This window comes from Hyperolius riggenbachi, chromosome 2, assembly GCF_040937935.1.
Source record: "Hyperolius riggenbachi isolate aHypRig1 chromosome 2, aHypRig1.pri, whole genome shotgun sequence".
NCBI classification, from domain to species: domain Eukaryota; kingdom Metazoa; phylum Chordata; class Amphibia; order Anura; family Hyperoliidae; genus Hyperolius; species Hyperolius riggenbachi.
In genome coordinates this window covers 339582795-339598350 of record NC_090647.1, presented here as the reverse complement: position 1 = coordinate 339598350, position 15556 = coordinate 339582795, and the positions used below count along the sequence as shown (strand labels likewise).

Genomic DNA, 15556 nt, shown 5'->3' with positions numbered 1-15556 from the left:
GACCCAATGGTTGGTGGATACATAGAGCCCACTAGAGGAGAATATTTGTAGTGGGTATGTTCTACATTCCAGTTCATTCCATTCACCTGTACTTGGCCTAAAGATGCATGCACCCCTCTAATCATTGTCATCCATAGCGATCGGATGTGATTGCTAGGACGACAGTTTGGGGCTCCAATGCTGTACAGAGGCATCACTCTGTCATTGCCAAGCGATGCATCTGTACAGTACTATCACCGTAGCAATCAAATCTGATTGCTACAGATGCACAGGCTGGGGATAATGGTAGGCTACATGCCCGACTAATAATGTAGTAAGGCATATGTGGTATCATTTTAACCTGGGAGAGACAATGAGCATATTTTAAGGTGTGAAGTAACAGTGGCACTTGTCACGTGAAAATTAGGAAGAGTAAAACATGAAAAAAATTATATTTTCTGCATTCATGTCTATTTTTCCCTATATAATGCCTATAAAATAATTTTTGGAAAAAATGTTACCCAGCAAAAGCCTAGATTGTGCTGAAAAAAAAACAACAACAATATAGTATACATCACTTAGATGTCATAAGTAATCAAAAAGTTATTGCTGTATCAATAGCGAAACAGCAGGAATGTCAAAATTGCCAGGAACCTAAATAGGTTAAAAAAAACAGGTCAGGTTTGAAGACACACTGCTCAAAAACTGAGGAGAACATTAGTACACCAGCTCCACTATTTATGTGTTCAGCAGCTTCTATCTTGCCTTCCATGTGCAGGTTCTCCTGGCTCCTTTCATGGCTCAGTCTGTTCTCTAGGAAAATGAGTTTTTGCTCTGCAGCTTTCAGCGCAGCTTTTCTTTGATGTCGTACTTGTTTAGAGAGAGATTCTTCCAAGTACAAACGTCGTGCAGCTTCTGTTATCTGTCGCTGTAGTGCCAGGTCCCTTTCCAGGCAGCCAAGAGGATCCTGTGGAAAGCATGCACCATAAGTAACTCAGAAGAGATGTTGGAACATTGACTCACACCTAATAATATCACAGAGGTCACAGTGTTACATTTTTTATAGGCCATGTTCAACAAAAATAAAACATAAGGTTGAACAATTTTGTTAGCAGTACATTGTGTTGTTTCTAGTGGGTCTGCATATCCATGGTATACGCAAGCACACTTAGCAGCCTTGTATGCAAAATTCACACACAGTTAATACAAAGGTAACAATTGTGTGAGACTTACTGCAGATCTAAAGGAAACCGGTAATGACTAGAAAAAAAACAGAGTTTCCGATCCCCCGCCACGGCTAAGTTTCGTTACCGGCAGCTTGCAAGTCAACGACCCTGGTCGCACGATCGCAAACGAGGACGCGAGCAGCCAGGGAGGCGCAGTCGAAGTGGCTGGCAACTTGCAATAACGAAACTTAGCAGCGGCGGGGGACGGGAGGATCGTTTAGTGATGGTCTGGGCACATTAAGGCTGCAGGGAAGCCCCAGGTAAGTAAAACTCATTTTTAATCATTATAGGTGTCATTTAAAGTGAGGCCTAAGTGAAAATAAACTGATTAGATAAACAATTGTATCTATCTTCCTACTCCTAAATATAAACTCCTGCAGAAACAGCTGAGCCTCATCAAGTCTGTGCTACTGGGTAGACGTCTCATGTCTGTGCAGTAGCGTGGATCATATGCAGCCCGGCTTTTTCCAAATAAAGCCAAGAAGTACAGTGCTGTGTACCTAGCTGCCGACAAGCATCAACAAGCTCTGTTTGGGGTTCCAGCTCTGAAACGGGGCTGTGGAGGAGGACGACGGAAGCCTCTTTAGGATCCAGAGCAGGTTTTCCCCCTCCTGAGGTAAGTACCCCCAGGGGCACTTGTTTCACTACAGGTGCACTTTAACTTGTTGCCAATCGGCATGGAAGTGGCGGCAGCCCCAGGACCGCTCAACGGCAACTAGCGTGAAGTCCTGGGGGCAGAGATTGCAGGGAATCACTCACACCAATGCACGCGCATCCCCGCTTAAATGACGGAGCTCTATTCCGCCATCAGTCTACCATCGGCGATCGCCGCTAGGAGACTGTTAGACGGCTAAGCCGCAATCTATTTACATGGTACAGCGCTGCGATCTACGGCAGCGCTGTATTGGGAGGCTTAGGAGCGATCGGCTGTCATAGGCTGATGCCTATGACATACGATCACTGTCATTGGCTGGCAGGGGGAGGGAGGGTGGGTTAAATAAATAAATAGTAAATTTTATTAAAAAAAACAAAACATAAACAAATAAAAAAATAAACATGCTGGCAGCAATCAAAGCCCACCAACAGACAGCCCTGTTGGTGGGCAAAAAAAAGGGGGGGTGGAGGAGAGAATCACTTGTGTGCTGAGTTGTACGGTCCTGCACAAGTCCTTAAAGAGACACTGTAACAAAAAAAAGTTCCCCTGGGGGGTACTCACCTCGGGAGGGGGAAGCCTCAGGGTCCCAATGAGGCTTCCCCCTCCCCTGTAGCTGCAGGCAATCCAGCATTGGCTCCCCCGAAGTCTCCGGCAATCCAGACTCGACAAGCCTGACAAGCTACATTTATATACATTCTCTGGCTCCAGTGGGGGCACTGTTGCGGCTCTCAGCACGGAGATAGGCGGAAATAGCCGATCTCCGTCGGGTCTGCTGCTCTACTACGCAGGCGCAGGAGACTTGCACCTGCGTAGTAGAGCGGCCCGACAACGATCGGCTATTTCCGTCTATCTCCGAGCGGAGAGCCGATACTGCGCCTACGCTGGAGCCAGGAAGGTAAATATTTATATCCCCGCTGTTCGGAGGGGCACAGCGAGACCGCCGTGGGACACAGGAGGACAGGGGAAGCCTTAATAGCTTGATAGGATCCGGAGGCTTCCCCCACAGGTGGTGAGTACACCCCAGGGGAACTTTTTCTTGTTACAGGTTTTCTTTAAAGCTGCAGTGTCCTAATTTGTAAAAAATAGCCTGGTCACTAGGGAGGTCAAAGCCTACGGTCCTTAAGTGGTTAAGATCCCACAAATCTGAGGTACAGATTGTCTTGTCTTTAATTAGCTATTCTGTTGTTCATTTAAACTAATAGTTCCACCGGAGCTGCAGTATATGGCAGTGTGTGTATCAAGTCTACTCCAGAACGTCTGTATGATTGATTAGACTTCCCCCACCCTGCATACTCCGTGAATCATTCAATTGGCGTTCTCTGGCAGGGAACCTCCCCCAGATTTGTTATGAGCTTTCTCACAAAGATAACAGGCACGCCTTTTATCACTACTATTCTATAATGAGCAGGAATATTTTAGAAATGTATTCACACTTAAGTGTATAGTATCTATGTGCATGGTAAGTTTATTTCAGCACTTAAATTAAAAAGATGCTGCTGAACTAAAGCTGTCCATGGTACTAACAAGCAAGAAGGAGCAGGTGAAGGCAGTACTGTAATAGTAGTATTCAAAATACTACACAACATTTCTAAGGAATTAGCCTTCTGTAATTAACCACTTCAGTACCAGCAGTCTCTGGCCCATTAAGGACTAGGGATGTAGGCGAACCCCTATGGGCTGCTACTACTGACCCGGAGTAGTACGGCTGCGCTGTTGCCGGCTACTCTCTGCGCATGAGCGTTACGTCACTCATGACGTCAAGCACATGCGCATAAAGTGTCCGGCAACAGGCGCACGATCAAGGACGCGCACTGCCGGCCCAGCGCAGCCGTACTACTCCGGGTCATAGCGACCCGGAAGTAGTACAAGGTGAGGTGTTCGCCGATGAACGGTTCCCGAACTGCTGTCAGTAAGGCAGCAGAGCTACGTGAGCCAATCATTAGCCAATTTCATTGGCTCCTGACTGACCATGTGATCACTGTGAGCCAATGTGATTGTAGATTTCAATTACGCTTGTCCGAAAAATGTTAATATGTGTAATTATCTATAGTCAGAGGTGTGACAACAAATCATGGACCCTTATACTAGGCACTGGTGAGCAATAGCAGCTCCCCCCATGGATATGAGAGGATAAAACAACATACTGTACATACACCATGCAGAGCATAAACATGTGGAGACAGGTATAATTGATAGTTGCCTACAGGGAACTTGCAGGCAATCTGTGCTGGACAGCTGGTCTACCAAATATACTATTAGTAATACTACTACCTGTCCTGCAGGTTCTTATGACCAGTGAGGTCATTTTTATTGTAGGGGATTAACTCCACATGACTCTGCTGGAGTGTTCAGGAGAATTGCTGCAACACTTAACACAGGTTCCCAGCAGGTTCTGCAGGGAAGCAAGCAATTTTGGAGCAAAACGGGTGCTGCCCTTGACACCAATACAAAGTAGTGACAAGTGGGCACCCAAGTAAAAGTATGGGCGCCCAATAACGTATATAGTTTTTTCTGCAAACTAACAATCAAAATATTACTATAGCAATATCTGAATAGTAAAATATTAATGGTATTTAATACTGATATTTTACTATTGTTTGTACACTTTAATAGTAAAATATCTGTATTAAATACCAATATTTTATTATTGGTATTACTGGGCGCCCCAAATTTCCAAGATACTTTTTTTTATGTACGTGGTTCTGCAGAGTGCGAATAGCCAATTATTTCCTTAACCTTTACATTGTAGAAATTCTGCACCCCAGGTTATAGACATACAGAGCCCCCACATGTTTCGGGGCCCCATATCAGTGAGGAAAGTAATCTGCCATGGAGGCATCACCTGGAATGCTCTGTATGGGAACATCACTTGCAAATCACATTTGTTTCCCACACACAGCAGAGGCTCCTTGCACACTGCATATCTGATTTGCGATTCTGATTTGCGAGTCCGATTTTCCCTGGATGCTATCAAAACAAGAAGAAAAACACAGAAAAAACGCAGCATGCAGTACCAATTTATGGCTTTTCCACTATGAAATACAATCGCGACAATCGCGTTTCAATTTCCACCATGCGATTGCGATTGAGCTACTATACTCGTACAGCTCAATCGCACACAAAACGCGGCAGGACGACGATTGCGCTTTGACCAAAATCGGATCGCAATCGGATCGCACTAATGGAAATTGCTACTGAAAATTGCTACTGCAGTTTCCATTACTTTAATGTACCTTGCGATTTGCGATCAGAATCAAATCGCGAGGTAGTGGAAAAAGGCCCTTAAAATCACAAATCGGAATCGCATATAAAATAGCTTCAAAATAGCAAATCGGAATCGCATGTAGGGCCCATTCACACTAGAAATCACTAAATGCAATCGCAAACACAGGAACATTTTCTGGAGTTTTACAGCATTTTTTCCTAGGGTTTTTTTCAACGATTGTACAGAAAGCGTTTTTTCAGCGATTAGCTTTTTGCGATTTCTAGTTCAATAAGCTATGTTTAAGTCTTCCATAAACTGGAAATGACATCTGCACAGGAAAAAGAGCGGTTTTGTGGGTAAACTGCAAGGCTTGATGGGTAAAATCGCTGGAAAAACTGTTGATTGTGAACAGGACAGCGCTTCCAGAGCAATTTACCAGCGCTCCTATACTTAACATTGAAACGTTAATCGCTCAGAAAATGCTGCAGGCAAAGCGTTTGCGTTTCAGAAAATCACAAACCGTTTAGATGAGAACACTTCCATATAATTTTCATTGTACAAACGTTTTTCAAAACTCTAGCGATTTTCAGCAATGCTACAATCGCTTGTAAAGCGCACAAGTGTGAATGGGCCAGTAGTGTGCAAAAGGCCTTAGTAATTTTGCAGCTTGGGCAGGTTATGGTTTTTGTTTGTGTTGGCTGTATGTGCATATGTGCGTATGTATGCAGCTAACCTGTGAGTATTAGCAAAGCTATAAAATAGGCTATACAGTATATGCACTCTGTATAATACTAGATTACTGAGCTCAGTATATGTTTAAGGCAGTATTTCCACCAGGTCATACCGCAAGCTTTTATTGAGTGGTGGATTCCATTAGTGGATGTTTATTTGCATTATGACTAAAACAGAATTTGTGTTGAAATAATCCTTGACGGGTATGTTTTTAACTGATTGTATTGTTTTTGGTGGTGTTGATTGAGCATCATACAAGTGAGGGAGTCATTTAAACATTATGGGCACATAATGCACAATTTCTTTAATTAGTGTCAGAGGACTATATACAGTGGGTTGCAAAAGTATTCGGCCCCCTTGAAGTTTTCCACATTTTGTCATATTACTGCCACAAACATGAATCAATTTTATTGGAATCCCACACGAAAGACCAACACAAAGTGGTGTACACATGAGAAGTGGAACAAAAATCATACATTATTCCAAACATTTTTTACAAATAAATAACTGCAAAGTGGTGTGTGCATAATTATTCAGCCCCCTTTGATCTGAGTGCAGTCAGTTGCCTATAGACATTGCCTGATGAGTGTTAATGACTAAATAGAGTGCACCTGTGATGACTAAATAGAGTGCACCTGTGTGTAATCTAATGTCAGTGCAAATAGAGCTGCTCTGTGACGGCCTCAGAGGTCGTCTAAGAGAATATTGGGAGCAACAACACAGTGAAGTCCAAAGAACACACTGGAAAGGTCAGGGATCAAGTTATAGAGAAATTTAAAGCAGGCTTAGGCTACAAAAAGATTTCCAAAGCCTTGAACATCCCATGGAGCACTGTTCAAGCGATCATTCAGAAATGGAAGGAGTATGGCACAACTGTAAACCTACCAAGACAAGGCCATCCACCTAAACTCACAGGCCGAACAAGAGAGCGCTGATCAGAAATGCAGTCAAGAGGCCCATGGTGACTCTGAATGAGCTGCGGAGATTTACAGCTCAGGTGGGAGACTCTGTCCATAGGACAACTATTAGTCATGCACTGTACAAAGTTGGCCTTTATGGAAGAGTGGCAAGAAGAAAGGCATTGTTAACTAAAAGCATAAGAAGTCCCATTTGCAGTTTGCCACAAGCCATGTGAGGGACACAGCAACCATGTGGAAGAAGGTGCTCTGGTCAGATGAGACCAAAATGGAACTTTTTTGGCCAAAATGCAAAACGCTATGTGTGGCGGAAAACTAACACTGCACATCACTCTGAACACACCATCCCCAGTGTCAAATATGGTGGTGGCAGCATCATGCTCGGGGGGTGCATCTCTTCAGCAGGGACAGGGAAGCTGGTCAGAGTTGATGGGAAGATGGATGGAGCCAAATACAGGGCAAACTTGGAAGAAAATCTCTTGGAGTCTGCAAAGACTTGAGACTGGGGCGGAGGTTCACCTTCCAGCAGGACAACGACCCTAAACATAAAGCCAGGGCAACAATGGAATGGTTTAAAACAAAACATATCCATGTGTTACAATGGCCCAGTCAAAGTCCAGATCTAAATCCAATCGAGAATCTGTGGCAAGATCTGAAAACTGCTGTTCACAAACGCTATCCATCTAATCTGACTGAGCTGGAGCTGTTTTGCAAAGAAGAATGGGCAATGATTTTAGTCTCTAGATGTGCAAAGCTGGTAGAGACATACCCTAAAAGACTGGCAGCTGTAATTGCAGCAAAAGGTGGTTCTACAAAGTACAAAGTACCCACTTTGCAGTTATTGATTTGTAAAAAATGTTTGGAATCATGTTTGATTTTCATTCCACTTCTCACATGTACACCACTTTGTATTGGTCTTTCATGTGGAATTCCAATAAAATTGATGCATGTTTGTGGCAGTAATGTGACAAAATGTGGAAAACTTCAAGGGGGCCGAATACTTTTGCAACCCACTGTACATGCACTGTACCACTACTACAATACTATTCAAATCCCAAGTATATGTCCTCTAATGAATATGTTTTTTATAATTAGTGTTTGTCTATGGGCAAACATCATTTTTGTTAAAGGTGCACATGCCGTAATATTGCTGCCTTAACAGGGTACATCATGTGAACTCTTTGCTGTTCAAGCAAAACATAAAGATGGTGTCCGCTCACCTCGCTAGAGTACTGAATTGTTCTTTCATCTAGTTTAAATAAAGCTCCGACTCGTCTTCGGATTTTTGGAGGCGTTTCGCCTGGCTTAAGGGGAAACTCTTTTGGCAGGACTCCAGTCAGTTCCTGATTAAAAAAAAAAAATAGAAGCACATTTGTAAATAAACACATTTAAATATACCATACCATGTAACTTGAATGTTTCAAAACTAGGATTTCAGGATTGAGATTTGCAGCAAAATGTGCAGTGTCACTATCTGTAAGACTTATCAGACTATTGTGTCAGCTGGATGACCCCCATAGACAGCAAGGTGAGGCGAAAGGGTTTGTGTGGAAGCACAGCAGGTTAATAAAACCTCTATTTCTGATGCCTGCCTTTCCCCATCCCATGTACAAGTGTTTCCCTGGTCTAGCTTATTTTTATCTGTATACAGAAGCTCCTTCAACTGAGTGGCATGTAGAAGGAGAGAAATGGAGGGAGAACAATGGACTCAGTCGGTGCTTGGACAAGATGATCCATACACATGGTAGAGCAGAGGTGGCCCGAGAACCATCTAACAATGTGTACAAAGCTTAAAGGGATACATTTGGGAATTTAAAAAAAGTTTTACTCACTCGGGGCTTCGTCCAGCTGCTAGAAGTCTGTTAGGTCCCACGGCGCAATTCTGCTGTAAGCCAGGCCTACGGTCTCCCCTCTTTTCATCTTCTGTGCACCACATGCCTCTCGTGATCCCGCTCCCGTTGCTGGGAGAGCTCTGCGATTGCGCAGCGAGAATTGAATTGCACACACTCAGAGCGGTCCTGGTGACATGCGCAGATGATCCCGGCAGCGGGGCACGATCTTACGAAGGGAAGACTGGAGGCCTGGCTCAGAGTGGAACCATGCCCTGATAACCATAACCATGGATACCATGGTGGATAACCATGCCACCTAACAGACTTCTAGGAGCTGGAAGAACTCCAAGGTGAGTATACTCTTTTTTTATTTCTTTTAAATCCCAGATGTATACTTTAAAGGGACCCTGAGCAGACGCCGTGGGTATGCATATAAGCATACCCATGGCTATTTAGTTAAGGCTGGTTTCACAGTGGGACGTTAAAGTCCCACGTTACAGCAGCCAGTAACGCAGCCTAACTCACAGCACTGTAAAATCAATGTGCTGTTCACACACAGTGCACATGTTGCGTTAGGGTATAACACTGCACGTTAAATGAAAGTGCAGCATGCTGTACGTTATACCCCTATAGAGCTGCGTTAGATTGTTTGCACATGCTCAGTGACTAGCCACATGGCTAATTAATATTCACTGCACTGTGGTGACTCATGGTGGGACTCGTAGTGTTGTCTGGATCATGAACGAATTGTTCATTTGATCCGGATCTTTTTTGTGAGTCGAATCATCCGGATCATCACAATGAAAGATTCAGTTCACAGTGGATGTCTGTCTGGAAGAAACAGGAACATACAGAATGTACAGTGCAGGGAAAGTCCTGTCCTGCTAGTCATTTCACCCAGTCTGCTTCCCTAGTAAAATGATTCAAATGATTCGGTTTAAAGATCCGGATATTTTCAATGATCCAATTCGAATGATCCGAATCCTTAAAAAGATCTGGACTTCCCATCACTATCCTGGAGCGGCTGCTTTGAGAGCCACATAACGCGGCTCAATCTGACGGCCAACTTCAACACCACCATGCGTTGCGTTAGGGACACGTTATGCGACTGTTACAATCTGCATCTGCTGGTAGATCCCTGCATGTACTACCTCTGCTTTACCAGCAGATGTCACCAGCCTCTATGAATATACAGCCTGAACTTTCCTCTGCCCACCAGCAGAGGGTGGACTCTCTGGATATCTCTCCACAGACAGGGAGGAGGCCTGGACTATCGCATGGTATTTAAGCCACACCTGAACACTCTGAACTTGCTAGCTCTTTGTTCCTGATCCTAGCCATCCTGTCCGGAGTTCCCTGTTCCTGGTTACCTTGTTCCTTGATTCCCTGCTGTATTGATCTCCCGTGTTTTGACCTTGTGCTTTGTATTCCGACTATTCTTTGCCTAGCGATTACTGTACTGTTTGATCTCCTGTGTATGACCTCTGCTTGCCGACTATCCGTGTGTCTCCTCCTCGATTGTAATCTGTATTTTGTATATATATTCCTAGGTTTATGTTGTATTACTATTCTGGATCCAGGGTCTGTGTGCACACAATTCTATACACTGGATCTACTCTGCATAGCTCGCTTATGCAGAGAGGTCCTTGTATAAACCCTGATTTTCATACCTTGTATGCTTATTGTATATATCTGCCAGTATTATTTGATGCAGTGTGTTGTATGTGTGTGTAGAATACATTGCCTGCAAGTTGATACTGATTGTTTCTGTGCATGAGGTGAATGCACAGTATTTCTTTATTTTCATTTAATAATAAATCCTTATTATTCATTTACTCCTGGTTTGGCAGTCTTTTCCTAAACAGTGACATCTCTGCCTGGTTGCGGGTTTGTGCGTTGGTTTCTGTTTGCACCAGGTGCAGCGCACAAACTCCATGCGAATTATAACAGAAGAGCTAGCCAAACAATTTGTCACTAGGAAAAGGTCTGAGATCCTGTTTCTCCAGCCATGATTGACATGGATTTAAAGCACCTGTCTGAATATGCTATTCTAGCAAGAGACAAAAGGAAACTTTGCTATTATACGTTTGCAGACGATTCATTTGAGGATCTGCTGCAGCTGATTTCATGGGTTCAGTCTGTGAGTAATGAAAGAACCTTTCCTTATGATTTAAAAGACTTTTTGTCGGTTTTGCATGAATGTTGTTCTGAAGCCCAACAAAATTCAGTTGCTTATTCCACAATGCATGTTCCGGGTAATTTATCAGGCCCCATTAATTGTCCTGCTGCCCCTTTGAATCAAGCCAAATCCTGGCCAGTAATTAACCAGATTCAATCAATTAAGTCCACTCATGATCCTGCTACTTCCATTAATACTGGAATCTCATTTGTTTCAGCTATGGAAGTGGATTGGACTATTCAGCACAATAACTTCTACTCCTTGCTAGCAGAGGAAGACCAACATGAGTGTTATAAGGAATTGTCAGCATATTCCCGTGAAGAATTAATGCAAATTGTTATGCATGTTAAATCTTTTATGCAGCAGGGCAACTCTGCAGAATCTGAGATGCAATCATTGTTGCAGATTCTGCAAACCCTAATTGCAGTAAGAGATCCTTCTACCTCCTGGACTCAAGTTAGATCCCTGCCTGTCTATTGCAATAACTCCTCCTCAGTAATAAACCAAACCAAGCCAATTAAAACTAATCATATTCCTGTCACTTCCAAACAGACAGTTCAATCCTGCAATTATGCTCAGGGTAATCTGCAAGCTCCCATTAAGAGTGATTGGGATCCCCCATTCAGTAGATGGGAAATTAACGCACTAAATGATGAATTAAAGTATGATTGGGAATCATTTAATGAATTCTATTCCACAAAAGAAAAGACATTTTTGGATGCATGTATAAAATCTGCAACTTCTCTGATGAACCTGAATGTTTGCAAGTCTGACCGTGTACTTCCTTTGATTGATGAATGGAAAAAGATTTTGCATAAAAAAGATCCTTCTGAGTTTTCTGGTAGTCAGTTTGTGCAGCATTCAGCAGCCAATGTTAACCCTGTCAGTTCCAGCAATAAGTTTGTCAGCTTCGATCCAGTATTCCATCCTGAACAGATTGATCAGATGTATGGTTACCTTAAGAGTGACTGGGATCGATTTCTTGAGTTCTATCTAGAAAAAGGGGATTCATATATATTTGCATGCATGCGTGCTGTCCAGTCTATGGTTGATCACAAGACTTGTAAATATGAATCAGGTTCTGGTCTAGTAATCGCTTGGCAAAGAATTTTGTCTCATTCTTATGATTATCAGAGCACACCACCTGTTAATTCTGCCCCAGGCATCAAGGGAGAGACATGCTCTCTGTCCTCAGTAACCTGTTCCACGGACTTGGAATTACCTGTATCCAAAAATCATAAAAGAACTGCTCCTTTACAAACTGCGGTTAGATCCACTCCATGGTCGTTCCAGCTACCTACATCATACCTGCCCTGTTCTTCTGCACATCAGGACTTTGTTAAACTCACCCCTGCTTCCAGACTGAGTCAAAAATCTAAGTTCAAACGGAAATATTTTCCTACAGCCTCCATCCTTCCAGTTACCACCGCAAAGACTCCAACAGTTATGTTGCCAGTTTCCGCAGATCCACAAACTGTATCTTTACCGAAACCTAATCCATCTTCACTCCAGCCTGCTGTTCCTGTTATGCCAGTTACCTCAGCTCTGCCTGTACCACTTACCTCAGTCGTGCCAGTTACTTCTGTCGTGCCAGTCTCCTCAGCAGTGCCAGTCTCCTCATCCCTGCCTGTGCCAGTCTCCTCATCCCTGCCTGTGCCAGTCTCCTCATCCCTGCCTGTGCCAGTCTCCTCATCCCTGCCTGTGCCAGTCTCCTCAGCCCTGCCTGTGCCAGTCTCCTCAGCCCTGCCTGTGCCAGTCTCCTCAGCCCTGCCTGTGCCAGTCTCCTCAGCCCTGCCTGTGCCAGTCTCCTCAGCCCTGCCTGTGCCAGTCTCCTCAGCCCTGCCTGTGCCAGTCTCCTCAGCCCTGCCTGTGCCAGTCTCCTCAGCCCTGCCTGTGCCAGTCTCCTCAGCCCTGCCTGTGCCAGTCAGCTCAGCAGTACCAGTGTCTGTCAGCTCAGCAGTACCAGTGTCCGTTGGCCCAATGTTTTCCCTTTCAGAAGATTTGGCAGTGTCCTTGTCGGTCGGCTTGGCAGTGTCCCTGTTGGTCAGTTTGGCAGTGACCCAGTCAGACAGCTTGGCAGAACCTCTGTCAGTTGGTTTGGCAGTGGGTCCTCCAGACGTCTCAGCAAGCCTCCTGCCAGCTGTTCCGGCAGAGTCTCAGTCTGCCGTTCCAGCAGAACCATACTCCACAGCTCAGCCAAAGGCCCAGCCAGGTGCTCGATCAGTTGGTCTGCCAGTTACTCGATCTGAGGTTCAGCTAATAGCTCTGCCAAGGGTCTTGTCAGCTATGCAGCCAGTGGTCCAGCCAGTCGCTCAGCCAAAGGTCCAGCTTTCTCGAGTCTCTGCTGATGCCCTTTGCCCTTCAACTTCTGCTAGAGCACAGACTTATGCTGAAGTTCAATCCGCACAGATGTCTGACACTCAGGCACCACAGACCCCTGTTAATGCCCTGTTTCCACAGACTCCTGCTGAGATCATGCTTCCTCAATGCTCGGCTGAAAGAGGGCTCCCACAGTCTTCTGCTGAGGCTAAGCGCACACTCATTTCTGCTGATGGCTTGTCCTCAAAGACATTTTCTGGTACTCAATTCCCACAGATTCCTCCAGATACCCTGCATTTACAAACTGTTGTCCAGTCTGCTGCTTTGCCTGCTCTATTGGAAAATAACTTACAGTTTATCCATCCTGATAACCTACAGTCTGCTGTTCCTGCTCCTGATGACCTACAGTCTGCTGTTTCTGCTCCTGATGACCTACAGTCTGCTGTTTCTGCTCCTGATGACCTACAGTCTGCTGTTTCTGCTCCTGATGACCTACAGTCTGCTGTTCCTGCTCCTGATGACTCACAGTCTGCTGTTCCTGCTCCTGATGACTCACAGTCTGCTGTTCCTGCTCCTGATAACCCACAGTCTGCTGTTCCTGCTCCTGATAACCCACAGTCTGCTGTTCCTGCTCCTGATAACCCACAGTCTGCTGTTCCTGCTCCTGATAACCCACAGTCTGCTGTTCCTGCTCCTGTTGCCTCCAAGTCTGCTGTTCCTGCTCCTGTTGCCTCCAAGTCTGCAGTTCCTGCTCCTGTTGCCTCCAAGTCTGCAGTTCCTGCTCCTGTTGCCTCCAAGTCTGCAGTTCCTGCTCCTGTTGCCTCCAAGTCTGCAGTTCCTGCTCCTGTTGCCTCCAAGTCTGCAGTTCCTGCTCCTGTTGCCTCCAAGTCTGCAGTTCCTGCTCCTGTTGCCTCCAAGTCTGCAGTTCCTGCTCCTGTTGCCTCCAAGTCTGCAGTTCCTGCTCCTGTTGCCTCCAAGTCTGCAGTTCCTGCTCCTGTTGCCTCCAAGTCTGCAGTTCCTGCTCCTGTTGCCTCCAAGTCTGCAGTTCCTGCTCCTGTTGCCTCCAAGTCTGCAGTTCCTGCTCCTGTTGCCTCCAAGTCTGCAGTTCCTGCTCCTGTTGCCTCCAAGTCCGCAGTTGCTGCCGATGCCCTCCCGTCTGCTGCTTCTGCCGATGCCCTCCCATCTGCTGCTCCTGCTGGTGCCTCTCCTGATGAGATCCTGTCTGGTACCTCTCCTGATGAGTTCCTGTCTGGTGCCTCTCCTGGTGGTATCCTCCTCCTGTTTATGGCCATTATGCATCCCTTCCTGATGGCATCCAGTTTTCTGTTTTATTTGATGACCTCAGATGCCCTGCTCCTGTGGATGTCCAATCTATGGCTCTTCCTGGTGTCCTTCATTTTTTTGTTTCACCCAAAGGTCTTCAGAGGGACTTGCAACATGTCCTATTGCCTCTGGGTCCTTTTGTCCAGTCAGCCTGGTAATACCCGGGTTGTGGCCTCATTTGCTGACCGATTTATGGCCTGCCTCTTTGCCAGTATTTTCTGGGACCCAGGTGGGCATAAGTCTAAATGGAGCATCCGGAGGCTGCTCCTTGAGGGGGGGGTAATGTTACAATCTGCATCTGCTGGTAGATCCCTGCATGTACTACCTCTGCTTTACCAGCAGATGTCACCAGCCTCTATGAATATACAGCCTGAACTTTCCTCTGCCCACCAGCAGAGGGTGGACTCTCTGGATATCTCTCCACAGACAGGGAGGAGGCCTGGACTATCGCATGGTATTTAAGCCACACCTGAACACTCTGAACTTGCTAGCTCTTTGTTCCTGATCCTAGCCATCCTGTCCGGAGTTCCCTGTTCCTGGTTACCTTGTTCCTTGATTCCCTGCTGTATTGATCTCCCGTGTTTTGACCTTGTGCTTTGTATTCCGACTATTCTTTGCCTAGCGATTACTGTACTGTTTGCTCTCCTGTGTATGACCTCTGCTTGCCGACTATCCGTGTGTCTCCTCCTCGATTGTAATCTGTATTTTGTATATATATTCCTAGGTTTATGTTGTATTACTATTCTGGATCCAGGGTCTGTGTGCACACAATTCTATACACTGGATCTACTCTGCATAGCTCGCTTATGCAGAGAGGTCCTTGTATAAACCCTGATTTTCATACCTTGTATGCTTATTGTATATATCTGCCAGTATTATTTGATGCAGTGTGTTGTATGTGTGTGTAGAATACATTGCCTGCAAGTTGATACTGATTGTTTCTGTGCATGAGGTGAATGCACAGTATTTCTTTATTTTCATTTAATAATAAATCCTTATTATTCATTTACTCCTGGTTTGGCAGTCTTTTCCTAAACAGTGACATCTCTGCCTGGTTGCGGGTTTGTGCGTTGGTTTCTGTTTGCTCCAGGTGCAGCGCACAAACTCCATGCGAATTATAACAGCGACCTTAATGTCCCCTAACACGCAACGTCTTGGTGGGAAAGAGGTCTAAGAGTATACACTTACC

At 45.2% G+C, this 15556-nt stretch overlaps 1 protein-coding gene across 1 annotated transcript in view; it reads right to left on the bottom strand.

Moving 5' to 3' along the window:
* INAVA (innate immunity activator) overlaps positions 1 to 15556 on the bottom strand; it is a 48527-nt gene that overhangs the window by 15029 nt on the left and 17942 nt on the right. Inside the window, exons 4-5 of the mRNA XM_068269445.1 lie at positions 7935 to 8057; positions 745 to 946 (exon numbers count right to left, since the gene is read on the bottom strand). Coding sequence (XP_068125546.1) covers positions 745 to 946; positions 7935 to 8057 — 325 coding nt within the window. The remainder of the gene's footprint in view (positions 1 to 744; positions 947 to 7934; positions 8058 to 15556) is intronic.